The 25,607-nt window shown below is 55.0% G+C and overlaps 13 protein-coding genes across 13 annotated transcripts; 7 read left to right on the forward strand and 6 right to left on the reverse strand.

The window, feature by feature from the left end:
• Positions 1-133: 133 nt before the first annotated feature.
• WHR41_07715 (uncharacterized protein) lies at positions 134-1,453 on the forward strand (the record flags this gene model as incomplete). The annotated part of the gene is made up of 1 exon (XM_069376319.1): positions 134-1,453. The coding sequence occupies one exon, from the start codon at positions 134-136 to the stop codon at positions 1,451-1,453; it is 1,320 nt and encodes a 439-aa protein (XP_069226684.1).
• Positions 1,454-1,822: 369 nt separating this feature from the next.
• Positions 1,823-3,313, reverse strand: WHR41_07716 (uncharacterized protein; the record flags this gene model as incomplete). The annotated part of the gene is made up of 1 exon (XM_069376320.1): positions 1,823-3,313. One exon carries the CDS (start codon positions 3,311-3,313, stop codon positions 1,823-1,825), a length of 1,491 nt encoding a protein of 496 aa, XP_069226643.1.
• A 220-nt stretch (positions 3,314-3,533) lies between these two features.
• WHR41_07717 (uncharacterized protein) lies at positions 3,534-4,779 on the forward strand. The gene is made up of 2 exons (XM_069376321.1): positions 3,534-3,653; positions 3,713-4,779. Exons 1-2 carry the CDS (start codon positions 3,621-3,623, stop codon positions 4,658-4,660), a joined length of 981 nt encoding a protein of 326 aa, XP_069226683.1. The 5' UTR covers positions 3,534-3,620; the 3' UTR covers positions 4,661-4,779.
• Positions 4,780-5,253: 474 nt separating this feature from the next.
• WHR41_07718 (uncharacterized protein) lies at positions 5,254-7,428 on the forward strand (the record flags this gene model as incomplete). The annotated part of the gene is made up of 1 exon (XM_069376322.1): positions 5,254-7,428. The coding sequence occupies one exon, from the start codon at positions 5,254-5,256 to the stop codon at positions 7,426-7,428; it is 2,175 nt and encodes a 724-aa protein (XP_069226689.1).
• Positions 7,429-9,101: 1,673 nt separating this feature from the next.
• Positions 9,102-9,655, forward strand: WHR41_07719 (uncharacterized protein; the record flags this gene model as incomplete). The annotated part of the gene is made up of 3 exons (XM_069376323.1): positions 9,102-9,362; positions 9,417-9,577; positions 9,631-9,655. 3 exons carry the CDS (start codon positions 9,102-9,104, stop codon positions 9,653-9,655), a joined length of 447 nt encoding a protein of 148 aa, XP_069226645.1.
• WHR41_07720 (uncharacterized protein) lies at positions 9,166-11,650 on the reverse strand. The gene is made up of 5 exons (XM_069376324.1): positions 10,796-11,650; positions 10,483-10,745; positions 10,302-10,427; positions 10,130-10,248; positions 9,166-10,067 (listed from the first exon to the last, which is right to left on the reverse strand). The coding sequence occupies exons 1-5, from the start codon at positions 11,442-11,444 to the stop codon at positions 9,737-9,739; spliced, it is 1,488 nt and encodes a 495-aa protein (XP_069226639.1). The 5' UTR covers positions 11,445-11,650; the 3' UTR covers positions 9,166-9,736.
• A 273-nt stretch (positions 11,651-11,923) lies between these two features.
• On the forward strand, positions 11,924-14,533 carry WHR41_07721 (uncharacterized protein). The gene is made up of 4 exons (XM_069376325.1): positions 11,924-12,799; positions 12,863-13,543; positions 13,595-14,342; positions 14,396-14,533. Exons 1-4 carry the CDS (start codon positions 12,785-12,787, stop codon positions 14,422-14,424), a joined length of 1,473 nt encoding a protein of 490 aa, XP_069226640.1. The 5' UTR covers positions 11,924-12,784; the 3' UTR covers positions 14,425-14,533.
• Positions 14,534-14,779: 246 nt separating this feature from the next.
• On the forward strand, positions 14,780-17,315 carry WHR41_07722 (uncharacterized protein). Its single transcript, XM_069376326.1, has 4 exons — positions 14,780-15,061; positions 15,118-16,279; positions 16,332-16,801; positions 16,870-17,315. Exons 1-4 carry the CDS (start codon positions 14,868-14,870, stop codon positions 17,255-17,257), a joined length of 2,214 nt encoding a protein of 737 aa, XP_069226637.1. The 5' UTR covers positions 14,780-14,867; the 3' UTR covers positions 17,258-17,315.
• A 73-nt stretch (positions 17,316-17,388) lies between these two features.
• WHR41_07723 (uncharacterized protein) lies at positions 17,389-18,345 on the reverse strand (the record flags this gene model as incomplete). The annotated part of the gene is made up of 1 exon (XM_069376327.1): positions 17,389-18,345. One exon carries the CDS (start codon positions 18,343-18,345, stop codon positions 17,389-17,391), a length of 957 nt encoding a protein of 318 aa, XP_069226638.1.
• A 314-nt stretch (positions 18,346-18,659) lies between these two features.
• WHR41_07724 (uncharacterized protein) lies at positions 18,660-20,440 on the reverse strand. The gene is made up of 5 exons (XM_069376328.1): positions 19,707-20,440; positions 19,415-19,651; positions 19,146-19,350; positions 18,989-19,092; positions 18,660-18,936 (listed from the first exon to the last, which is right to left on the reverse strand). The coding sequence occupies exons 1-5, from the start codon at positions 20,016-20,018 to the stop codon at positions 18,730-18,732; spliced, it is 1,065 nt and encodes a 354-aa protein (XP_069226635.1). The 5' UTR covers positions 20,019-20,440; the 3' UTR covers positions 18,660-18,729.
• A 633-nt stretch (positions 20,441-21,073) lies between these two features.
• On the forward strand, positions 21,074-23,263 carry WHR41_07725 (uncharacterized protein; the record flags this gene model as incomplete). Its single annotated transcript, XM_069376329.1, has 4 exons — positions 21,074-21,766; positions 21,816-22,350; positions 22,405-22,527; positions 22,793-23,263. The coding sequence occupies 4 exons, from the start codon at positions 21,074-21,076 to the stop codon at positions 23,029-23,031; spliced, it is 1,590 nt and encodes a 529-aa protein (XP_069226636.1). The 3' UTR covers positions 23,032-23,263.
• On the reverse strand, positions 23,044-24,081 carry WHR41_07726 (uncharacterized protein; the record flags this gene model as incomplete). The annotated part of the gene is made up of 1 exon (XM_069376330.1): positions 23,044-24,081. One exon carries the CDS (start codon positions 24,079-24,081, stop codon positions 23,044-23,046), a length of 1,038 nt encoding a protein of 345 aa, XP_069226633.1.
• A 226-nt stretch (positions 24,082-24,307) lies between these two features.
• Positions 24,308-25,496, reverse strand: WHR41_07727 (uncharacterized protein; the record flags this gene model as incomplete). Its single annotated transcript, XM_069376331.1, has 4 exons — positions 24,308-24,642; positions 24,697-25,021; positions 25,086-25,118; positions 25,173-25,496. The coding sequence occupies 4 exons, from the start codon at positions 25,494-25,496 to the stop codon at positions 24,308-24,310; spliced, it is 1,017 nt and encodes a 338-aa protein (XP_069226634.1).
• Positions 25,497-25,607: the final 111 nt, after the last annotated feature.

Genomic DNA, 25,607 nt, shown 5'->3' on the forward strand with positions numbered 1-25,607 from the left:
AGGCCTGGCCACTCGACGGTTACGCGACGAATCAGACTTGGCCTCTGATTTTCTCCGAACAATCTGCATTAAACCGAACTACGGTCTGGCATTGCGAACACTGCTAGCAGAACCATGGGGATATTTACAGGCCATGGATCAGACGGAAGTCTTTGATCTGCTACAAGGAGATGCGACCGTTGTGGCGCTATTCCAGTGGCGAGCGAGGGGTTTCTGGTTTGGCGAAGATGAAGGACACATTGCTTCGCCTGGCGACGGCGACGACAACGATGACCATGAGGAGGGGGATGATGACGACGAATTTTCCGATTTCCTGACAGTGCGCTCTCTATGCAAATCTCTTAACCTTGGTCTAGCGGACGCACATGTGGCGATGATAATGCTCATGTGCCCCAACATCAGGGAGTTGGACATACGATCAACTTTGGGATTAGACGCGACCACAATACTGAAGCTTTTGAACACAGTGCTGTCGAGAGAATTCCAAGAAAAGTCTCTTCCGCATTCATTACCCGATCCAGAAGAAGAGGAATCGGACTACCTCCTCGCTAACATGTTCGGCGCGGCCTGGCCTGAACAAAAGTTACAGAAACCACTGATCCTTCAGCACCTGCAGAAGTTGACCATCAGCTTTTCGGCGATTACAGACGCACGCTTCAGTTTCTTGACAAAGCTTATATCGCTACCCTCCCTACGGAGCTTTACAGCTTACAGCTTGTACACCGAGATGGGAGACAAGTCGGACGGCCTTGAAGGAATTAAATGCCCTAATCTGGAGACAATGGAGTTGGTCGATTGCCAGGTACCCTCCAGAGATGTCGTCGCGTTCGTCAAATGCTGCCCCAATCTTCGAAATCTCGCGGTGGAGTGGGAGTGGATTGCAGACGTTTCGCGGATTGGCAGGCAATCAGCAGAGTTTGCTTTGAAATACAACGATATTGGCAGAGCCATCTCAGACCACGCCCCTCAAATGGAACGGCTAACGTTGAGATCCCCTAGCGGAATCCTCGAAGCAGACGAAAGAGTCTGGAAGCATCCTCACGTCTTAGGAGGCACTTTGCTCGGACTATCTGGACTTCGCCATCTTGAGCTCGATGAGCACAGTATCTACGGCTCAGACTACGCTTCATATCCCTTCTCACTCGCCAGAACCGTGCCCAAAAGTGTGGTGAGCCTCGACCTCACTTCTTACGATGGTGGCTATAGTGCAGATATCAACGATGTGCCTGTTGATGTCTATCAGAAATGGCAGGATGACGATCTGAACATGTTCCTCCAAGACGACTCTTTCTATTCCTTGCGGCGCGTCACCCTTCGATGCCGGAAGAGGACTTTCGATAGGGACGTGGCCGAGCGGCATGGGTGGGAGATGCATCAAGAAGAGGAAACTGAAGGCCTAGAGCTGGTATTGGTGAACCGCAATCGTCTAGGCACTCGTGATCCCGCGAGTTGAGTGCCTTGGACGGCACGAGTCTGCCGACTAGAATTCACCTCTCGTTCGCAGATCAGAGTCTGTAATGGAGATGATATACAGCCTACCGGGCTGCGTCTCTTGCGAAAAATTTGAAACAGTCACTTAGACATGGGAAGACGTTGCCTCAAATGATTGCCTGGTCAATCGCTTTGTAACCAGGCAAACGCTAGACTGCATGCATCAACGCTCTAAGATGCTTAGGAAAGGGGCTGCCTTTCTCCCAACGATTTCGACATCGGTCATCAACCCGACGTGGTGTTCCACCGCAAATGCTATGTGTTCAGACACCATCGACATCTTCGACTGCACGCCACCGCATTCCGTTCGCCATCCAGGCCAAATCAACACTCACTTTGCAGAAGCGCTGATCTCTTCGAAACGCTTTTCCTTTTTATGCCCGAGGGTGATCAGCTTGCTGATGAAAGGATCCTTGTCCAAGTACGCGCCCCTCAACCATCTCTCTTTGCCCGCATCAGCGACTTCAAACGCCTTCCGGGCGTGCAGCACCCGCCTGTTGTCGAAGATGACGCACTCTCCCGGCTTCATCATCCGCTCGTAAATGTTCTCGGGTCTGTGGATGTGCGAGTTGAAGCGACCCGCCGCCGTGCGCCACCGGCGGATCGCATACTCGTTCCTTTCGCTTAGGTCGCGGTCAAAGAATTGAGTGTGCGGATTGGTCAGCTGGAAGGGTGCTTGGAATTGCGGAGACCAGGTGACTGCTTCGAGGTAGTCCTCTAAGTTGAAGAGCTTCTTCACCCAGCCTCCCCGGATCCGGTCCTGTGCGAACAGTTGCAGGCCTCTGTAATTTGGGAAGACCTTGCCGTCGAAATTGAGAGGCGCCAATTCGATGAGGGGCCGCGATTGCTGGTAGTAGTGCGAATCGATGTGGTCGTAGTGGAATGTTATGGGTATCCTTTCGAGATCGGTGAAGGATTCCCGGTCGTGTTTCCAAAGGTAGCGGACGGCTTTGAAGCTATCAGCGAAGAGGCTGGCGCCGCCGTTTGCCGAGGAGCGGATGCAGTGGAGAAACTGGAGGTGCGGTGGCTGCTTCAAGTACATGAGATCCATATGGAACCCTAGGTCTTGGCTGGTGTATGCGACGTTCTTGGCTTGAGGCACAGAACGTACGTCCCACGTGTCGCCATAGAAGGTGTTTTTCAGAGGACCAATGCGCTGCGTGATTCGGGAAACGGACTCGGGGTCCTCTGGGACGTCTTTGAGAAAGAGCAGACCGTGGGAATGCAATTGCTGCAGAGCGTTGAAGAAGACGTTCTCGTCTTGCATGTAGGCTTTGTAGGTGATATCGGCAGTCTCAGCTCGGAATTGGGAATCCGTCCAGTATCTACGTCGTGGTAGTTTCGGCAAGATCTTCGAGCTGCCCGTCCTTTTAATAGCATCCAAGACCTCCTGGGGGTAAAAGCTGGTATGAGGCCGCTTGATCCCGGGCAGATCAACCAGCCACGTGACTTGAAGGCCGCCTTTGTACCGTACCACTTCTTCCACACTGATGTCGGGAGGAATCTCGGCTGTGGAAAATAGCTTTTGCCTCGTAGATGGATCGACACACTGTGGACAAGTGCACATGTCTCGCAGTAGCATCTTGGGCAATTCGAGGTCGTATGTTGGTATACTCTGGGAGAAAGGACCCGCGAGGGGGTATATGTAGCTCTCCGGGGGCTCTGATTCCTGGTCCTCATGTGAATTTCCCGGAAACACGGGCTGCTCTGAGACGTCCGCTCGTTGTGGCCGATGGCTAACATGGAGGCGGGCGTGCTTCACTCGGCTCAGAATGCATTTTGTGCTTGTCGACCTGGTCCCCAGGCTACGGAGGGTGAGCATCGTCGCGCTAAGGCAATCGCTATGGCAAGAATGCGAGCTCGTACAAGGTTTGGGTAGCAGAAACACAAAGGCAAATGTAGGTACTTTCTTTATATTCTGTACCTGCCGCGTAGTGGGGATCCCACAGTGGGGAGCGCGACAACGCGGGCCTCGGCTCCGGGTGAACGACGTTGTTCGCATTGGCGCGGCTCTGCGAGTGCCCGAATTTCCAGGCGTCCGCGACGAACATCGAAACAACACTTCACATTCACAAACATAGCCAGCATCCCGTGACCGACGTCAACTCCACTTAGCTGGCGACTGATGGATGTCTCCAGCCGCAGAGCCCCTCCGCGATGAGGTATCCATCCACCCTGCCAAACAATGCCTTCACAGGATTCTCGGGCTAACAAGCGCAAGGGAACTCGCACGCAGGTCGTCGTCGCCGGCGCCGTCGCAGGCCTGGTGTCCAGATTCTGCATCGCTCCTCTCGATGTCGTGAAGATCCGCCTCCAACTTCAATACCACTCCCTGGTCGATCCGCTCAGCGTCGCAGCCTCCTTCCGGCGCAAACCACTCGGCGTCATCGAGGTCGCCCGGGACATTCTCCGACACGAGGGCATTACAGGATTCTGGAAGGGGAACATCCCGGCCGAAGGTCTATATTTGAGCTATGGTGCGGCACAGTTCCTGGCATACCGCAGCACGACACAGGCTCTTGATGCTTTGACGGAGGATGAACATGGCAAGCAACGATGGCATGTACCAGGCACAGCGAAGAGCTTCATCGCAGGTGCTGTCGCCGGCACTGCAGCAACGACAGTCACATACCCGCTTGACCTGCTGCGCACACGCTTTGCCGCACAAGGGACTGAGAAGGTGTACGAAAGCTTGATCGCCAGCATTCGCGACATCAAGCGCAACGAAGGGATGGGAGGCTACTTTCGCGGTCTCGGCGCTGGAGTAGGCCAGATTGTGCCGTACATGGGTCTCTTCTTCGCCTCCTACGAGGGCCTCAAGCCCGCGCTCGCGGATGTACAGCTTCCCTTTGGCTCCGGTGATGCTATCGCTGGTATCTCGGCAAGCATCTTCTCCAAGACCGTGGTCTTCCCGCTGGACACTGTGCGGAAGCGGCTACAGGTCCAAGGTCCGACTAGGCAGAAATATGTCGGCGGTCACAAGACGCCAGTGTACGATAGGGGAGTTTTTGGGACTTTGACGATGATCGTTAGGAAGGAAGGGACTATGGGACTGTACAGAGGCTTGAGTGTCAGCCTTGTCAAGGCTGCGCCGGCGAGTGCGATCACGATGTGGACGTATGAAAGGGCGCTTGATGCGCTGAAGAGGATTCAGGAGGAAGACGGCTGATCTTCCATACTTTCATGCACCAGCCAGCTCAATTCAGAAACGCGCCAACTATTCGCTGAGAGTCAATGCTGTGGGCTCGATCATTGTATTAACAGCTTTGCCACATCCAAAGTCCAAAACTTACCTACCTTTATTTTTATCTCGTCCATTTGATGCTAGCTGACTTCACACAGATTGCAAGCTGTGGGGTATTGGATCAGCATCATGATCACATCTTTGACCACACGGGCCTGGCTGAGAAGACAGATGTTCGACAGACTGGATTAAAAAGAAGCGCGCCATGTTTCATTACATTGCAAGGACATATCCCGCGCAGTCACAAAAGCAATATGGTGGCTGCCTGTGAGATCGGCTGAGCAGTCCCTAGATTTGCTCCCAGGATGCGCCTACAGGATGTGGCGCAACATGTGGCCACCTGCATGCATCCCGGTCTGGCGTTGCCGCCGAGCTGAGAATGGGGCACCTTCAGCTTCAGCTCCAGAGCTTCCCAGACCCAGTATCGAGAGTGCGCAGCATAGTGGCGAGTTGTCAAAAACACAAACGTTCTTTCAACGGTGCACGGCTTGCCATATACGGGGAATCGCGGTTGCATCATGGATTACACAAGACTTCCAATTGTGCATCGTCGCTTCCAGACCCGGTTTCTGAGACTTGTCAAGCTCAAGGCAGGAGAGCCGGGTCACTTCCTCCACTTCGAAGTCGAGATAGGTTCCATGAGTTATGATACGCCCGACTACTTCGCTCTATCTTACTGCTGGGGCGATCCCTCAAGGAAATCTGAAGTCGTGATTTCTGGACAGGTCGTACAGATATCGGAAAATTTGGAGAGCGCGCTTCATCACTCCGGCCTGGCCGTTGGAGACTTGATCTGGGCCGACGCGATATGCATCGACCAAGGCGACCCATTCGAGAAGTCCTACCAGGTCAACATGATGGGACTTATCTATGCGAAAGCCAGAAGAGTGATCGCGTGGCTTGGTGCAGAAGCACAGCAATCGCTTCCAGCCGTGAAACTGGTAACAAGGCTCTCGAAGAGGGTGGAAAGACTTCCACTGTCATCTCTCCATACGATTGGTGGGATCGATGCGGCTTCGCCAACCACTGACATCTTTCTCGCCTCTCTCTCCGACCTTCCACATCCAGCAAGAGCTCTTCAAGGCCTGGCTGAGCTTCTGTCACGGCCGTACTGGGAGCGTGTCTGGATCATCCAAGAGATTGCGAAGGCTACAGTCGTCGAGGTACGGTGCGGCAAGCTTCAGATTGATCTGAACGGTATTCTGTACGCCGCCACGCGGCACACGGGACTCTCGGAAAGACACAGGACCCTCCTCGCGGCTATTTTTGAGTTTCGAGCGCAGGAGCAGCGAAAAGCTGGACGAATGCCTCTCATCCAAGCAATACTCACAAGTCGCTTCTCGCTTGCAACGGACGAGCGAGATAAAGTTTATGCACTCCTTGGGCTTGCGGAAGATAGTACAGACTTAGTGCCAACGCCTGACTATGAGCAGCTTGAGCCCGAAGCATTCGAGCAGCTCACGAAACGGATCATAGAAAGCCATCACTCAAGCCCCGTGACGTTGCTTGCAAAAAGAGTCCCTTTGTCTTCTCGTTTCCCGCAATCCAGTCCCTGGGCTGTTGACTGGGCCGAACTTGCGTGCGATATTCCTCAATGGTTGATCAATACATTGAATTCTGCGCCGAAAATTGAGATCAAACCCACCGTTCTTAAAGGCTCGTTGTTGCGTACGAAGGGCCGGCGCCTTGGATCCATCACGTCACACGAGACAGACACGAACTCTTGGATGTCATACACTCCGGACGAAACAGGGCCAAACTCGAGCTTTGGCGCCATGAGCAGGATTGCTTCCGACATCTTGGAGCGACTCAGCCCTGGCGGCTCAGGCATTGCCGCGGTGAATCCAAAAGAGATGACTCTCGCTCTAGCACGGATGATCAGAGACGCCGACAAAGGCTCTGCGTCTGCTGAGTACAACTTAGCTCGAGTGTGCCAAACTTTGTATCGGCTGAAGGACGTGCAGCTCCACCAAATGCCAATTTGGGAGTGGGCGAGGAAGGCGAACTTCCACAGACCTGCAGCGCCACGGCAAATACAAGAACCAATAGTGACCGATGCGTCATCTCCTTACGAGGAAGAACCCGCCGCGTGCTGCTTACGGCTTTTGGGAATGCGGAAAAGTCTTTTTCGATTCTCAAGGAGATCACCGGCTCAACGGACTACCATCAGCAACGCCGAGCGAGCGGCTCTGGTCGTTCCCCTGCAAGAGATTCCTCGCTCTTCTCCCGACGAGAGTCTCGACGCGGATCTCAATGGGAACGCGGCGGGAAAACTCGACGGCGCGACGCCCCTGCCGAGTCTAGTGGCGTTCAAGCTTTGGGAGGATATCCTCGCGAGTTTCAGTCGCCTTTCTGAGGATCAGCTGCAGTTTGCTATCGTGAGCAACAAGCACCTAGTCATTGTCCCTAGGAACGCCAGACAGGGGCAGGACATCTATGAAATCGAGCACTGCACCCTACCGGTGGTGCTTGGAAAAGATCGGGAAGGAGACTATTACCTGGCTGGAGAAGCATACGTCGGTCGACGGCCAGACGGCGCTTGGCTACCCGACTTGGAGTCATTGTTTCCTAAAATTGAGCGGCTACCTGAACCGGCCGACCCAGCGATCAAGATCAATTTGGCGTACTCCGCAGAATTTCTAGGACGCCCAGGACGCTGGGGTAGCCCTGACTGGGACTCGTATGCTAGTTGACAGCGCGAGGCAAGCTCCAGTAAAGACGATGATAGAGCCTCAAGGGGTGTGGGTGGACCGCTCAGAGCTTTGCTCCGGTTCCGATGACTTGTTGTTAGACTGGACCGATGAGTATGTGGCGGTTTTGGTCGTTAGAGGGGGAGCTGCTGTGAGTTAGAGAGCAAGCAAGGCGCAGATAAGGAAGGTATAATGACGCGTCCCCTTCCATGCCGGTCGACTACAGTTCTCCACTCGACTTCTCCGCCCTCCCCAACGGCAACAACCTGTTCCGGTGCGAGCTTCGCAGCGACCTGGTGAACTACCTGCAGGTGTCTAGCTAAACACCTCGTAGGCACAGCCTGACAAGGCGAAAAGTACAGTGAATGTACGGCGCACCATAGACGGCGGCCACTTCCTGCACATCGGTCAACACACGACTTTACGGCGGTTACGCTTGCTTATTTTCATCAATCCGATGCTTCGATACATGACCAAATGTGGACAACTGGGGTTTTATAGAGCCACAAGGCGCGAAAGCGGAACTCCATTGCTCATTTGTGAATTGAAAGAGTCTGTGCAGCTTTGTGGTAAGGTGCTTATCTCTAGATATGTCTTTTCCCCAAGAAATCCAGAAATTCTAACGTACTACCCTTTCCTTTGTTCTATCGAGATCGGTTTATTATGTACCCGGTGAGCCTATCTTATTAGCTGAACTTAAAGACGGACACGTCGTGGTGGTCCACTTCCTACAAACTTCCGAATAAGAGGTGACTGCTCAATTTTGCAGATCGCATAGTGATCGATGAATTGGAACCCACAGACTCCATTACCACACATAGCTTCCCGAGTGCTGCATGATTCGCTCACGATTGCTGCTTCTGCAATCATTCCAGCCCCAGCCGCCGGTATAACACTTCTGATCAGTGAAGCTGAGCTCCGCGAGGCTGACCATTGTATCACGCCACCTCCCACACCGACCTGCAGCCGCAAAACAACACATAGGCTAGCATCACTTTGCCAAGGAAACCTCCCACCACCAGCTACCACTCCTATCCCTTACATTCTGAGTACTCGGAGTACGCGATCTTGCTGCACCGCCGCAGCATGGCCTGACGAACGCCCCAGCCAGCCTTACAACTTACCTGCTGACCAGCGTCTGACCGGGACCTTTCACTTGTTACAGTCAAACTCAAGTAAGATAGAGCTAAGCTCAAGTGCTATAGCATAGCAAAACGCAAACATCGCCCGAGACGTACATCAGACAGTTTGGTGTGCAGCCAGCCACGACCGCGGAGTCGACCTTGAAAGGCCAGTAATAATATCAGCAGCGTGGCAGCACAAAGCGTATCTAAGCAGCTTTTGACAACGCGGCTGCCACGCGGCGCTTCTCGTCCGCGGGCCTACGCCACCGGCTTGGCTGGACGATGATCTAGTAGATAGAGTCGAGAGGATGCTGAAGGTCATGGATGGGCGGTCGTGCCACGCTTGCAGTTGTGGTCTCGCAGTGAGGCTGCACGTTGTGACGCCACTATGGAATACTCAGTGATACTTTAGGCGTCTGGACCGTAGTTGGACTTCTGCGCGTATATATGTATATGTCTGCCCGATCTTAGACCTCCTTAACAACCCCTCCCTAAATCCCATTCAGCGTAAGATACATCTAGCACAAGGCCAATTCATCCAAGGAAGCAACAATGTCTTACACCCCAATCGACCTTCACGATCCGCCCGTGTCCGCCACTTCTCCGACGGACACTACGAAACCCCCTTCCCAGCTGCGCCTCTACCAGACTCTCGTCGGCGACATCGACGCGCCGCTGTCAAAACGCTCCGCAGGCCGCAGCCTCTACCAACAGACCGTCGCCCAGGAACGCAGGGCGAAGCACTGGTTCTGGATCTCGGGTCTGATCTTCGCTGTGCTCGTTACGGCTCAGATCGTCTTTTGCTTGTCGATCGTAAGAAACTGAACCCCGTTCCATCGTACCTAGTTGCTGACGCATCGATTACAGTCCATCGGCGCGCAGATGGGCGTCACGAACAACATGATCTCCATCCTCGCGGGCGTCAACACGCTCGTCGCCGCCGGCATCGCGGCACTGAAGGCCCTCAGCCTACCGGACCGCAAAGCCGCCGAGCGCCTGAGCCTTCGCCAAATCCTCGAGCGCGTTGAGTACACGACGCGCCGGCTGCGCGCCGGCTTGAAAGTGGACGTCGAGAAGGAAGCGGAAGACATTCGCACGGAGTTTGAGACGGCAGGGGATGAAGAAGCGGGACTGTTTGCGCATTTGTCGTCGTCTGTATCTATGGGCCCTGCTAGCGGCGGCGCTCCTCAGACCAAGTAGCGGAAGCCCTTGCTCAGCTTCAGCTTCTCGTCGGCGCTGTCCTGTTCTTCCACCTCGGGCTCGGCCTCGCGCAGCGCGAGTTCTTTGTTCAGGCGCGTGAGCATGAACTTGAAGCCTAGCGAGCCGATGATCGTCGCGCCGAACATGGCGGCCACGATGCCGTAGCTCTTGCGGTAGGCGTTCGCTTCGTCGAACCAGACGTAGGAGCCCGCGATGTTGCCGACTTGGCTGAAGGCGTTGATCAGGGCGATGGCGACGGCGCGCTTGGCAGGGGGTCGAGGGAAGGAGGAGCTGATCCAGGAGTAGAAGACGATGAAGCTGGGGGGTTTGTTAGTGAGATCTCGAGAGAGAGGAGAGTTTGGTTGGGGACTTGGACATACCCAGCGTAGGAGCCTGCTTGGAGGAAGAGGGCGACATAGCGGGCGGCGGTATTGGTCGTTGCGATACTAATCACAAAACCGACGAGGCCCATGCAGATGGGAGAGACGATGTGCCAGAACTAAATACTCACGTTAGCGAAGTATGATAGGTGATGACAACGACGCGACTGACCTTCTCCTGGTGGCGATCAGAGCTCCATGCGACGAATACAGAGATCAAGCAAGAGAACACCCAGGGCGGCGAGCTCATGAGCAGAGTCGGCACGTAGCCAAAGCCGAGAGTCTTGGTAAGGGAGGGCTGGGAGATTGCGTTAGTCAGGAAGCGGCAGAGTATGGGAAAAGGCCGGACTCACGAAGTATGCGTTGAAAGACAGACCAACGACGTAAAGGGCGAACACAATGCACATGATGTACACCTTGATATCCTTCAAAGCCATGAACAGACCGCCGAAGGTACCGAGACCCTCAGGGTCGACATCGGCAAGACCGACGTCCTCTGTCATGCGGAGCTGGGCGACCTCAAGTTCCTCGGCGGTGAAGCCGCGGGTGTTGTGAGGAAGATCCGGGAGGATGAAGACAGCCGCGATGGCAATGGCCATGGTGGCAGCACCTTCAACTTTGTTATTTGTCAGTGAGAGTCGGTCTCATTGGGAAAATCAAACTTACTCCAGAAAAGCCAGCGCCAGGCAGCGTGCCCAAGGACACCCTGCATGTTTGAGAGCACACCAGCTGCGATGAGGGCCGAGAAGGCGTTGGAGATGAGGTTTCCACAGAACAGGATAGCATTCCTGGTAGTGAGCTCGCGGCGCGTGTACCACTTAGAGAGGATGAGGAGGGCACCGGGCAAGAATGCAGCCTCCACAAATCCGAGGAAGAAACGAGTGGCGACCATGCCGGAGAAGTTGTGGGTGTTGCCGGATAAGGTCGAGACCATACCCCAGACCATCATCACCGCGCCAATATAGAGCGAGGGCCTCTGGATCCTGTTCATGAAGATGTTTGACGGGACCTGCATCAGAATGTAACCGACGTAGAGAATGCTGAGACAGGTCTGATATTGCGATTGGTTGAGGTTCAGGTCCTCCTCGAGACCTCGGAGCCTGGCAGCGGCAATGTTGTTGCGGTCGAGGTAGTTCATAATGTAAATGAGGACGAAGAGCGAGCATCGTGCATCCAGCTTGCGCTTCATGCTCTTTTCCACGCGGGCACGGTGCTCCGGTGCCCATCCTGCTGCTCCAGTGACGGCGGGCATGTCGGCAGCAATCTCTGTGTGGTCGGCGTTCTTCTCCATCTTGGAGATGTTGTCGGCGTTCATGGTGGCTCCAGATAGCACCTCAGAAGATCACTTCGAGCTGGCGAAGACGAAGACGAAGACGAAGACGTGATGAGAGTGGAATGCCTACCTGGAGAGTCTGGGGCCTCCACACATATATAGCGGAGTGAGAGCGGTTGAGTTCGCGACTCTGGGGCTCTGGGGTTACCCATGGGCACACCCGCATCTTGCCATGAGCGTGGCACATGGCAAGTGTGAGGGTTGAACGAGGGTCGAAGGAGGGTTTGCACGCCTTGGCTGTAGACAAGGAGTCTGTGCCAGCTGGGCGGCGGTCTTGGTGCTCTCCACGTCTTGCCTGAGCCAGCTAGCCGCCAGGGCCCTCAGGTCATTCCGCTGTGGGGGGCTGAGAGTGCGCCGCCAATCAGCGCGCTTCGTCGCGGCTGCACGGTCCGCCAGCCATCCGCCCTGCCGCCCTCAGCCAGACCTCGACGACCGCAGCCAAGGCCAAGAGGTCGGATGTCGACTGAACTCTGCTCACGTTTGCACCTCCACCGCCCGGCTACAGACCGCACACTCCGGACCTTGAAGAGCAAATCCGGCTCGTCTCCCGGCGCTCGGTCAAATTCCCGTTCGCCAGTGCTGACTATCTCGCCGGGCATGTGGAGCCCCACGGGACGGCGTTGTGGACATGTGCCCGAAGATGACTGTCGACCTGGGGTTACGATCCTGGAAAATCTCGACCTTGTAGCTCGCCCAGCACGCGATACTGCGGACAGCCGATTGTCGACCTGGAACTCTCTAGTCGCTCTAATCATGGGCCTATCGCCTGCGTAGCGTGAGGCTCACTGGCATTGTGTGGAGATTCGACTATCAATCTGGGGTTACAACCGCGGAGAATCTGGAGCGCATGGCTGGTTTTGCGGGAGGCTGGCGTGCATTCGTGTGGAGCGTAGACTGTCGACCTGGGGTGATGTCCACCACCGTAAGTCGGGCGGTAGCTGACTTGGCGGGGAGTCTGCTGTATTCACGTGGAAGAGCCAACTGTCGACCTGGAACAACGACCATGGAATATGTCGAGCACAAAGTTGATGTGGCCCGAGGCTGTGCTGTCTGCACACAAGGAGCCGACTGTCAACCTGAACGAGACGGTCATGTGAGGCTATGCGCGATTATGTGTGCTGTTGTGGTCGATATGGTGCAGAGTGACTGTCGACTGGACTGGAGATGCTTCCCACGCTACGCCACGAAAGGAGGAACCGTGCAGTGATATATCTATGTGACCCCCGTTCCTTGTCGTTCCAATTTGTCCCACCCTCAACAAGGCAACAATCATACATTCCACAGTACAATCCATTACCGCGTAGCACGATCAACTCTTCGAGATGGAGATCACAAAGGTGAGCCCACCAGCCACATGGACTTCGAAGAGGATCAGCACACTGACAAACGACGATTCACAGGCCGGCGTCATTGGTGCAGGCACCATGGGAGGAGCCCTCGCCCTACTTCTTGCAGACAACGGCGTAGAAGTATCCGTCCACGACATCTGCGAATCGAACCTCCAAAAGACAGCGGCCGCCGCCGAAGCTGCAGGTCTCTCCGCCCGCATCAACATCTGCAAGGACTACGACAGCCTCTGCGAGAGCCTTGGGACTCCCAAAGTCTTCATCTTCAGCCTGCCCAACGGCCGCCCCGGCGACTCTGTCGTCAAGACCCTCGAGAAATACGTCACAAAGGGAGACATCGTGATCGATGCTTCGAACGAGAATTGGAAGGTCACACAAGCGAGGCAGCAGATCTTGAGCAAATACGGCGTTGCCTACATTGGTCTCGGAGTCTCCGGTGGCAGCTATGGTGCTCGCAATGGTCCATCGATGATGCCGGGCGGTGAGAAGTGGGCGGTCGACATGGTTCTGCCCATGCTGACCCGGATGGCTGCTCGGGACGATCATGGCCGCCCTTGCGTGGCAAACATCGGTACGGGAGGCAGTGGCCATTTTGTCAAGATGATTCACAACGGCATCGAGCACGGCATCATGTCGGCTCTGTGTGAGGCGTGGGAGATCATGGACCAGACTTTGGGCATGGACGGCGAGGAGATCGGCGCTATTTTCGACTCGTGGAATACCAAGGGCGGGCTGGTAAGTCTGACGTTTTACTCCTTATGACTGTCGCTGACGATAGATGTGCAGAAAGGTAACTTCCTCGTTGAGATCAGCGGCTCAATATGCAGGACCAAAAGCTCATCCGGCGCCGGGTACATGCTTCACGACATTCGAGACGCCGTTGTGCAAGACGCCAACGATTCAGAAGGCACAGGCTCCTGGGCAAACGTCCAATCAGTCGAGTCACACGTGCCTGCGCCCAGCTTAACCGCCGCCCACTACCTCCGAATCGCATCATCCCAAGTAGAGCAAAGACTTTTTATCAACACGTCTCTCGATATTACCCCACCGAAGCGGGAGAAAGTGACCGGCGCCGAACGATCCGCGGTCCTCCAAGAGCTAGCAGACGCAGTATACGGCACGACTCTCCTGTGCTTCGTCCAAGGCCTCGACGTCCTCGAGCGCGAAAGCATGAACCAGAACTGGGGCATCGATATCCCGCGCGTGCTGGAGATCTGGCGCGCCGGCTGTATCATCAAATCCGACGCGCTACTGGACATGCTGCACGCGTCGTACTTGGAGAGCCCTCAGACGCCTCTCCTCTGCAGGCCGCAGATAGCCCAGGATGTCAAGAGGTGTCAGCCGGCGCTCAAGAAGATTGTGCTCCGCAGTATCGAGAGCGACGCGCGCGTACCCTGTTTGAGCGGCACGCTCGAGTATCTGAAGTATATTGGCGGCGTCGACCTTCCGACGAGCTTTACTGAGGCTCAGTTGGATTGTTTCGGAGCGCATGGGTATGATCTGAAGTCCGAGCCTGTGAGGCATCTGCTGAAGGGTGAGTTATTCCATACATTGCAGTGTTTTTCACATTGCTGACTAAATTGCTAGGCTCCTACCATCATGCTTGGTCTGGATGAAGGGATGCGTGACCCTTAGAACAAATCATTCGTCTCCCTATACTCATAGTCAGATAATAAATCATAGAATCTGGGATATTAGCATGCAATTAACGATATTAAGACCAAAGTCAAACAAATTTCTCATTCTCATAGAATATTCATGTCTTGCATAGATGAAAGCCCGAAATGCCGTCATTCAAAGATACTTTGCTAGCATCTAGATTCGCATCATGTGCCGCCATTACCTGCAAGTGATCCTTCGAAAACGCGAGAGATCTGAGTGGTAGATGGACATAGGGCTCAGCAAAGTCTAGGCACGTGGAGTGCGGAGAGAGGCGCGGCGCAACTGCACCTCTCCAGCTTTCACGAAGTCCCTGGTTGTCCACCAGACATCAACTGACATCCCATGGAATAAATGGTGAGGACGTCCACTCGGACGAGGGAAATCAACTATATTCAATATGGACGTTCGTCGTGCATCTGGATCGACGCCGGGCGTCCAGCAGCCTCAGCAGGCCGATGATCCCAGAGCGTGCCGAGAATGCCGTCGCCGCAGAGTCCAATGCGACGGCACCATACCGGTCTGCGCTGTTTGTCAACGATACAGGCGCCACTGTCTCTACGACAAGCATAGCAAGACACGCCTGACCCGCAAGTATGCGACGACTTCGTTCGCGTGAGTGTCATCTTAGTCGCTAACCCATCAACTAGGCAGCTTACGATCTTGGAAGCGAGGCTGGAGAAGGCCGAAGCCTTACTCAGAAGTCGATTTACGCCAGAGCAGCTTGCCAAAATGATGGAAGCACCGACTTTGAGGCCTGTAGAGGAGGCTCCGGCTGCTAACACCGGTGCGACGCCCTCCATGGGCGTGAACCCCTTGACCGAAACGCCCGCTTCTACTCAGATCGCACCCACTCCAGCGTCGCAGTCGACTCTGCATCCTCAGCAGGCTTTTGGTACGGACTTCAGCTTCGACGACACCTCACTAGGTCTAGCCGCCAGTCATGCTTCACCAGAAGGGGCTTTCGATCTCGACCCTGCTACCGCCGACGACTTCGAATGGGACGAACAGGAGTCCTCATGGTCCCAACATGCTGGAGGCGATGGCTTTCCGCAAGCTGTAATGGACGGCATGGCTTCTCTCACTGTCGGCGAACGCAGAGGTTACCTTGGTGCCGTCTCTGGAGCTGCACTACTGCGCCAAGTACTCTCTGCTGATAACGAAGGAAACTCAACCCACCAGAGAGCTCGCTCGCAACAGTTCGACTCGTTATTCCAGCAGCGTCTGGATCAATCCCAACTATACCAGACCCGGACCATGCTCACGCGCGTGGCTGTCGAGAATCTGTTTGATGCCTTCTTCACGTTCTACCACCCGACATTTCCTATCGTCCACGAGCCCACTTTCCGAGCACAGTATATCAACAGTCTCCCCCGAGGCGACAACCACAAATGGGTCATGCTGGCAAATATTGTCGCCGCTCTTGGATCTTTCGCTAGCAGTAATTGCGCCGACGCTACCGACTTGTCTATCTTCCAAGAGGCGCAGAAAAGCTTGTTCTCCAACAACCTAGAAGCCGGCAATTTAACCCTCGTCCAAGCTTTTGCTCTGTCAGCTACATATCTGCAGAAGCGTAACAAGCCTAACACAGGCTACAACTACAGCGGTATAGCGCTGCGGCTAGCGATTGGACTCGGTCTTCACAAGGATTACCAAGAAGGGCACATTTCTCCACTACAGGTAGAGTTGCGGCGGCGAGTCTGGTGGACGATCTGTGTCCTTGATGTTGGAGCGACAGTATCATATGGTAGGCCCTTAAACTGGCCCCGAGCTGGTACAGAGATCGCGCTGCCCAAGAATGTACACGAAGAGGTAAGTGTGACCTTTTTGGTCGCTTGACCCTGCTCTAAATTTCATCTCGCAGGACATACTATCTGACTCCACGACATCTCCACCCGAAATTGAAGGCCTGACTTTGTACACATACTTGCGAGTACAGTCATTGTACCACCTCAAGACGATGGGTATCTACACCCGCCTCATCGGCAGACCTTTCCCAACCGCTGCAGAGCTCATTGCCATGGACGACGAAAACATCGGAGCTTGGCTGGCACAGATGCCACCTTACTACGCCGTCTACCCTCCGGCAGGATCCAAATATGCGCTCGGCCTGGGAATTACGAAGTGGCGGTACCGCAACTTGCGCATCGTTATGTACCGACCCTTCCTGATTCGCTGGGCTCTGACTCCGCCATCGCAAGGCGAGTGGGTTTCCTCGAGCACTGAGACCCTGGCCGTGTTCAAATGTCTGGACGCTGCGAAAGAGACCATCCTGTCTATCGAGGAGTACTGGACAACAAGATCCCACGCGAGGCTTGACTCGTGGTATGTCCTGTAAGTCAACATCACCGCAGCCTCATCCACCGCCAGTAGAACAAAAGCTAATCTTACAACCACCAAAGATACTTCCTATTCCACGCAACCCTCATCCCCCTCCACTGCCTGCGCCAAATGCCCCAGAACTCCCTCGCGCCCGACTGGCGCACGCAAATCCGTGCTTCCATCTCCATCATGGAGGCCATGATCGACCTGTGCCCCAACAGCTCCAACTGCCGCGACATCACGCTCAAGCTGAGCTGGCCGCATTTGCAAGAGGAAAATACGGCTTTCGACCCTTCGGCGCAGGCTGGGCCTGAGGCGGCGGCGGAGATCAACGACTATAACGCGTGGTGCGAGCAGACGAGTATTACTAACGGGGGTGTGCCGATCTTGCAGTGGCCGGATGTTGATGAGAGCGGGCTGAACTTCTTTTATGGCGCGGGCTTTGGATGGGGGAGGGCGGACATGTAGGGCATTGGAATGGATCGTGTAATAATGTTGCCATGCAAAAAGTGCTTATTGACCAATACCGCTTTTGGCTCAAGGGTGAGGTCCTTGATTATAAATCTTTGCGACATCGCGATGCTTTTTCGACCACCCGTTTACTCCCAAGCAAAAGGATCCCACTCGCCCAAATTGCCCTCCTGACCCTCATCCAACTTCTCGATAGCAGCCAAATCCTCCGCATCAAGCTCCCAGCCGAAAATCCCCATGTTCTCCTTCAACCGCGCCTCCCGATCCGTCTTCGGAATGATGCTCACGCCCATCTGCAAACACCACCGCAGCACAACCTGCGCCGGCGTCTTGCCCACTTTCTCCGCGATCCGCGCGATCGTCTCGTCGCCCAACCGCTTCCCCTGCGTCAGCGGCGAGTACGCCACCACCACGATCCCCTTCTCGCGGCAGTACGCCCGGATCGCCCGCTGCTGGTTCCACGGATGCACCTCGATCTGGTTCACCGCGGGCATTGTGTCGACGCCCGGGCTCGCGGCCAGCATGTCGAAGTGCTTTGGCGCCCAGTTGCTGACGCCGATCGCGCGCACTTTGCCGGCTTTCTGCGCCTGCTGCAGACCCAGCCATGCGCCTAGGCGCGCCTCGGGGCCCGGGCGCGGGTTGTGCAGCAGGTAGAGGTCGAAGTACTCCAGTCCTGAGGTCGCGAGACTGCGCTCGAGGCCTGCGAGGGCGCCCGCCGCGGAGAACGTGGTGTGCCCTGCTTCGCGCGAGTTCAAGGGCCAAGGGCCTTTGGTGCACATCGCCTCGAAGTCGGCGGGCATGTCCGGGCGCGAGAAGTCAGTTTCCCACAGCTTGGAGGTCACGAAGATGTCCTCGCGCGAGACTTCGGGGTGCTGCGCCAGGAACTTGGCCACGGCCGACCCGGTCTCGCGCTCGTTGAAGTAGATCTGCGCGGTGTCGATGTGGCGGTAGCCGGCGGAGAGGGCGGCGATGACGGAGGCCTCGCAGTTGGAGGACATGACGCCGAGGCCGAGTAGGGGGATGCTGCCCTGCCCGGAGGGCAGAGGGAATTTGGAGTCCAGGGTGAGAGAGGTGGTGGCGGACATGGTGGGTGGTTGTATGGGATGGAGGTGAGGGATATTAGAGAGGGTTCAGGGGGGCAGCGAGGTTTATATTGTGTTCACACAGGTCCTGACTAACGGCCGTATGAGGATGTCATATGTGAAAGGTCTGGCCGGGCACTTGACTATTGTTCCCACGTCGCTCAACAAAAGGCGATGTCCCAGTCAGTCCACCGTGGAGTCTTTCGCATTTTAGCGTCTTGCCCCACAGCCACACCCACGTGGAGACATCGGGACACGCACGCCCCGCGCTTCGACCTTCCAGGCATTTGCTTAGTCTGGAAATTTGGGCATGTCACTGGAGAAAAATCTCGTGGCTGTTCGATTGACGAGATCTAATGTCGCCTAACGTTTATGTGAGTCATTAACTCAAGCCTCATCCGCCAATGCCTCTCTCCTCGACCTCGACCTGGGGTCAAAGTAAGGCTTCTCTCCCAGTGAACACACGCGATCACCCGCTCTCGCCGCCCCATAGTCATACGTCGCACAGTGGCCGGTGGAACGGTTGTCCCAGATGGCCAGATCGTTCTTCCGCCACTTGAAGCGGACTTGCGCGTCGTGGTTTTGGGTCAAAAGCTGCTTTTTGTCAGCCGGGTCCTAGTTGTGGGAGGAGCCTATTTCTACTCACGTTGAAGAGATATTGCAGCAGCAAGTCTGATTCGTCTTTCGTGACGCCAAGAATACGACGCGTGAAGCCCTTGTTGACGAAGACGCTCTTCCAGCCCGTCACGGCTACACGTAGATGTCAGTACTATCTCCACTGTAGTGGATGCTGCTATACTCACGGTTGGTGCGAATTACAGGATGGACAGCTTCGAGAGCAGAGCCGTGGTTCAATGGTGATCCTCTAGGTGTGGTTCGTAGAGGGTTACCAAGTCTCTCCGCTTCTTCGTGGAAGAACTTCGCATCGTGTCTGGCGCTGAGAGTCTCCAGGTAAGCGGCCATCGACGGCGACAGACGGTCGTAGACTTCATAGCCAGATGCCCAGAGCTGCGTTCGAGATATATCAGCAACAGCAACCCATATTTTTATACGGTTTCCCAGCCTGACTTACAGTATCACCACCGGTCTTGGGAAGAGTGTGAATCTTCAGCATCGCATAGTCCGAGGTCACGTTCTCGAACGTGATGTCGGAGTGCCATCCCACGCTGGCATATCGGCTTGTATCGCTGAGTTGGTGTGTAAGTCCGCCGCCCTTCTTTTGCTTCTCGGAACTGATCACGCTGATCTGGTCGCCCAGTTCGCTGCCTTCCTCCGTGAGAGGATGCACGTGGAGGGTGGATGAGTCCGGCTAGTATCCAACATGTCAGCAGGGTATCTTTCTAGACGATGGCCGGATATCGTACAGAGCCGGCTTGCTTGGTAATCTTCTCCATCAACTCGCGCATCTGCACGGGAGTCACATCTTGGTCGCGGAGGAACACAACGCCACGCTGTGAGATGGTGATGGCCAAATCGCGGATAAGGCTTTCATTGTTTGATGCTAAAATGTCGGCAATCTGAAGGCCCTCAAATTCGGTGCCGATGACAGGCGTCAGGTCGCTTTGGGTGTAGCAGTCTAGCAAGCCAGAGTACGCCAGTGGCTTGTCAAGCTTCGTGCGGGCGACTTCAAAGTCGACCCCGACAGGACCCTCGCTGACAGTAGTTGGAACAGGCATGATTTGTGCTGCGAGTCTCCAACAATATTTTGAAATGATCGCCGCGTACGTGTCTAGGAGAAAGAGGAATACTCTTCGGCTGACAGCAGCGATTTCGCAGCCACGCGGCCCAAGCCACGTTGGGCCTCGGGTTACATTTGCGAGTCATTACTATCACCACGTGTAACAGACCACGACTTTGCATCAGGTAGCGAGAACTCTGATCCTCTGTTACAATGGTCGTGAGGGGTCGCTCGGTGGTTGCTCCTTGGCTAGACAGCCACGTCCCATCGGGCCCCACCCGAATGTGGGGTCAATGCCGAAGGATAGCCATCACGACATCCACGCTACGTGGATTAGCCACGCAGCAAGCGAGTATTCGCAATAATTCGCCCGGATGAGATCAGTCACGGGATGCTTGAGTGGTTGGCGGACAATATCAACCACGAACCGAGGCCGAGCTGGCAAATTGTTCAGGCACGGCCTGGAAGCGGGACGAAAGATGTTTGTGAAGTAATATAAGGACGGCAGCGGATCAGCGCTATTTTGCCTCTGTCGGACTCACTTTTCTTCTCGGATGACAAACAGTCCACCGCCGATCTGGAACTCTGTAGGCACGCTGGGCGCTTTGCTAGGGTAATAGCAGCCAATCCCGGTGCCAATTTCGGAGTGAACGCCCTCCTACTGCTTCTCAGCTCTCGGTATCTTGGAAATTTAGTAGCGTGCTACCATCGCCTCTAAATCTTCAAGACTGGAGATTCCACTGAGAACTTGCATCCTACGAATCTCGATACCCAGGAAGCTTGGTGGCGTGCTACCATCGTCTCTGGACATTCAAGGACTGGGTTTTCCACTGAGAGTTTGCATCCCACAAGTCGCGGGAAGGCGGCCACTTAATAACGTGCTACCATCGCCCCTGAACATTGAGATAGGATTCCCTCTGAGAGCTTGATCCTGCGAGCTTCTGGATTGACGCTCGCTTATAGCGTGCTACCATCGCCTCCCGACCCTCGAAATTGGATTTCTCCACGGAGAGCTTGCGTCTTTGACTGGCCACGGATTCGACGTTCTTCATCATGGATGCACCCGCTCCGGCACCAAAAGCCGAGCTCGTGCGGACCACGAGTATTGACAAAGACATTGCTGGTGAGGTCGGCCGCGATCACATCCCGCTCAAGCCCCACGAGTCATACGAAGGCGCTCACCGCTGGGATCCCGAGGCAACATGGACTCCGAAGGAAGAGGCACGCGTCGTCCTCAAGACTGACATCCGTTTGATGACGTGGCTTTGCCTCATGTTCTTTGGTTTGCAGCTGGACCGCGGGAATCTTAGCAACGCGCTCACTGACAACCTCCTTGACGACCTCGCCTTGGACACCAACGACTATAACAATGGCACTACAATCCAACTTTTGGCCTTCCTCAGCGCTGAGTTCCCCGTACAATTATTGATAAAGCGGTTCGGTTTCAAGCAAGTTCTCCCCTTGCTCATGGTGATGTGGTCCACGGTCTCTTGGGCGCAAGCCTTCATGACTGGACGTACTGGCTTTTATATCACCCGCGCCCTGATCGGAGCATGCGAGGGCGGCTTCATACCGGGTACCATCTTGTTTGCCACCTACTTCTACACATCGAAAGAGCTGTCGGTCCGGTTGGCTGCATTTTGGTCGACTCTGAACATTGCCCGCGTCATCTCTTCGCTGCTTGCTGCCGGTATCCTTGAGATGCGGGGCATTGCCGGAAGACCGGGATGGTTCTGGTTGTTCCTTGTAAGTGATACAGGCGCAGTGCCCTATGTCGTTGGCTAATATCTCTTAGCTCGAGGGTCTCTTGACTTTCCTCATTGGCGCCATCAGCTACATCTACCTGCCGTATAGCCCGACACGCACGAAGGGCGTGCTCTGGCGGAGGTCCTGGTACAACGAGGACGAAGAAGTGATCATGGTCAACCGCATCCTGCGAGACGACCCTGCGAAGGGCATCACTGCCTTGAAAGAGCCGGCTACATTCCGGGACGTTATAAACACTTGGAAAGACCCCTCCATGTGGGGCCTGTATTTCGTCGGTCTGGTGGCATACATCCCGGCTTCGCCAGTGCAAGCGTATTTGTCGCTCACGCTCAAGCGAATCGGCTTCAGCACTTTCGACAGTAATATGCTGTCGATCCCCTCGGCCGTGCTGCAGATCATCCTCATGCTGGCCCTAGCGTTCAGCAGCAACTACTTCATGGAGCGGACATTCCACTGCATTATTGGCGAGTTCTGGTGTCTGCCGCTTCTTATTGCGCTGCTCAAGCTTCCGGAGGGAGGACATGAATGGGGCCGCTTCACCATCACGACAATGATCTCAGGATGTGAGTGAAGCTCCCTTCTTGAGAGTGTTCTTGTAGCTAACGAATTGAACGCAGACCCGTATTTCCACCCCATCGTCTCCGCCTGGATCAGCGAGAATAGCTTCGACGTTAAGAAACGCGCCATAACCGCCGCGACGTACAACGTGATCGTTCAAGTGGGCTCAGTGATCTCGTCTCGTAAGTTCCATCTCATCAAAATTTCTTTCTCCATCGCGCCTGACGCAGCTTTCCCGAAAGTTGGTGGTTGTGACTCTCTCGGGGCAGAATCCGCTTCTCAGTGGCATAAAAGCGATGATAGCACGCCATTTTGCCTTCTGAGCTCTGAGATGCCCAGAAGGGTCAAGACAGGCGTGGGCCACCTTGAATAGACACGGTGTCCTAACTACAATCTGATATGCCATATCTTTTCATAATGGCCAATGATTGCTGACAATGTTTTCAGAGCTCTACCGCAAAGACGATCAGCCCTATTACTACCGCGGCAACAAAATCCTCATCTCGATCTGTGCGCTGTCGCTGGCGACTTTTGTCGCGCAGAGGGAGTACCTGCGCTGGCTTAACAGGCGGAAAGCGAAGGCCTGGGAAGCCATGAGCAGCGTGGACAAGGTCGCCTACCAAGCGGATCAGGAGGCAAGGGAAAAGGACGGCAACAAGAGGCTGGATTTCCGGTTCCAGTACTGAGCGCATCGGCATTCACACGCTGGTCTCATAGATTTCCCGCAGCAAGATATTGAACTTCGTCTCGACGTTGAGGAGTGTATCCGGAGTCAATTGTCTTAGGTATCTTTCGCGAGCGAGATTTCCCCAGGCGTGGTAGGCGAGCTGATTTGGAAACATGGCGCCCTGCCACTGGGATATGTTACTCTTAATCTCAGTCAACTCTGACGCGTCAACGGACAGAGGCCGGTGCATCGACTCTATGTGCTCTCTACTCCATGTGGGCCAGAAAAACGCCGCAGGCGACAGCGTACAGATGGTGTCCGGGAACTCGTGAGCCAGCTGGGCGGGCACCATGACGGAATGATGGTTCCACATTTGCGGCCTGTCGTCGAAGCTCTTCCGGTATGCCTCGAGCCATCTGGAAATGAAAGTACTCGCAGGCCGCGCCACGATCACGGCATTGCCAAGACCGCTGCGGCTGCCGCCTTCGTATCCCATGAGAACATCCCGAGATGAGGTGAGCAGGGGAGAGAAAGACTGCAGGGCGTAGACGTCCGTGTCAAGGTAAATCCCGCCTCTCGAGTGCAGGACCTCAAGGCGTAGAATGTCCGTCTGGTGAGGTAGCCGAAGCTTGTGGATGACACCATCGGTGGTGATGAGCGTTTCACGTCGAGTGTGAATGACAAGCTCTACCCGGTGCTGGATGAGTTGCCACCATTCGTTCTCCTCATTCAACGCATACGTATGCACCTTGATACGCTCGGGTTGTATTCGTAGCAAAGCGGCTTTGATCGCAAGATACTGGTAGAATTCCAGCTCGGCCCCTCTGTCATGTTCCGCGATAAGAACAAAGTGTACCACAAAAGGTATTTGTGACCACTTGTTCGTATTATTACCGCCTTGTTGGCAAGTGATTTCCTCAGGCGTATCAACAAAATCCCAGTCCAGGTACTCATGCTCAAGTCGAAGGATTTCGGTGGCGTGGTGGGAGCGCCGAATGAGAAGCGAGTATACCCCGAGGAACACGCATATTGCGGAAGCGAGTACGAAAACCTGCAGCCTCAGCCGCATCGTCCCGCGTGGTGGAGAAGGACTGAAGGTGAGTGAACTATTGATGTTCTGAGTGTATCATGAAGTCTACACAAGATCCGGTGAGGTCGCTGCGGGTTGTTTGAAATCGACGGGCCGTTCCAATTCCACCACCGCGGCCCCGGGTCCGCCCCTTTACGCGTACGATGATGCAAACACTAGGAGTCCGTCCCGGGAGTGTATCAGATTGTCTAATTCCTACATCGCCCTATAGCCTCGCCAATGCCGCGCGATCTCCACCCCTAGGCAACAGACTGAATTGCTTCGACTGCCCCAAATGCTCTGGCAACATGCGGTCTCCCTCACGTGACCTCACGCCTTCGAGATCTTCGAGGCTGATTCCACGCGTCTCTTCCGCTGGGTTATATCCAAGCCGCTCTCTGCCATCGCGCAGGTGTCTCACTTCTTCGTGGCTTGGGGCTGCCTGACCCTCTGAGCGACAGAGGATGACCACGGTGGCTGATCCATCTGGGCCTTGAGTGTACTGCAAGGCATTCTGCAAGCGAGCGTGTGGCTCTTTCGTCCATCCTCGCAGTCGCCAAACTATTGGACATTGTCAGCCTGATGGCTCTCTGTACAAGGACTCGGAGCGCTCACCAAATCCACAAAGCCCAGCCATGCCCAATGCGCCGAGGTCTTTGAGCGGCTCCAAGGTAGTCGGCGACTGCTTGGCCGAATACTCAAATTCCTTGTTCGCAAGGAGCTCACGCCTCGCGCTTGGTGCCGAAAGTTGCCCTTGGATCTCGACTATCTGCAAGTCTTTGGCCTCTATTCCTGCCTGTCTAAGAGCAGCCTGAACCGGGGCTCTTGCGTCCTTCGACATCGCGAGAGCGCAAGCCCGTATACGAGCCGCAGAATCCTTCAAGTAGGCGTGAGCGGTCAGGAAGAGGTCAGAAACAATGACCATGGCGACTACGGCTGGCTGGAGCTTGTTAGACTCTCTCGATTTCGAATAATCTCTCCCCAGTGGGACCTGCTCAACTTACCAGCTTGGTACTTCTGGCACGATCTGAAGCCTTCTGTTTGGCAGGTCAGTTTGTGGTCCTGACAACAGGTGATGTAAACCATCTCACCAAATCAATCCCAACTAGCAACACGCATTCTGCCTGCTGAGAACGCACGCATGATGCTGCCGTGAACAGCGCCGCGTGGTTCTCAACTTCCGTAACAGCAGCTTTCTGATTGCCAAACGTTCGGAAACAGCTCTTTGGAACGCGCAACTCAGGTTCACTAAATGTCGCTATGCTCAGGTCGATTTTCGCGTAAGTGATACCGGCGTCCAAGAGTGCTTTGGTGCCTGCTGAAACGGCAAGGCTCTCAATGCTCGCATTCGATTCTGTCTCCGACAACGAGATTCCGACGCCGGCTATGTGCGCCGCTGCTTTGTTGGTAGACATAATAGAACTACAATCGCCGAGTGCTCCCATACAATGACTTGCTCAGATTTCTTCGAAGGGGAACGCTGGTCGATCGACCTCGTTTTTCGACGGAATTCTTCTGGACCCGGA

The sequence above is a fragment of the Cladosporium halotolerans genome, assembly GCF_011745625.1.
Source record: "Cladosporium halotolerans strain TM138-S3 chromosome Unknown Sca34, whole genome shotgun sequence".
Lineage (NCBI taxonomy): Eukaryota > Fungi > Ascomycota > Dothideomycetes > Cladosporiales > Cladosporiaceae > Cladosporium > Cladosporium halotolerans.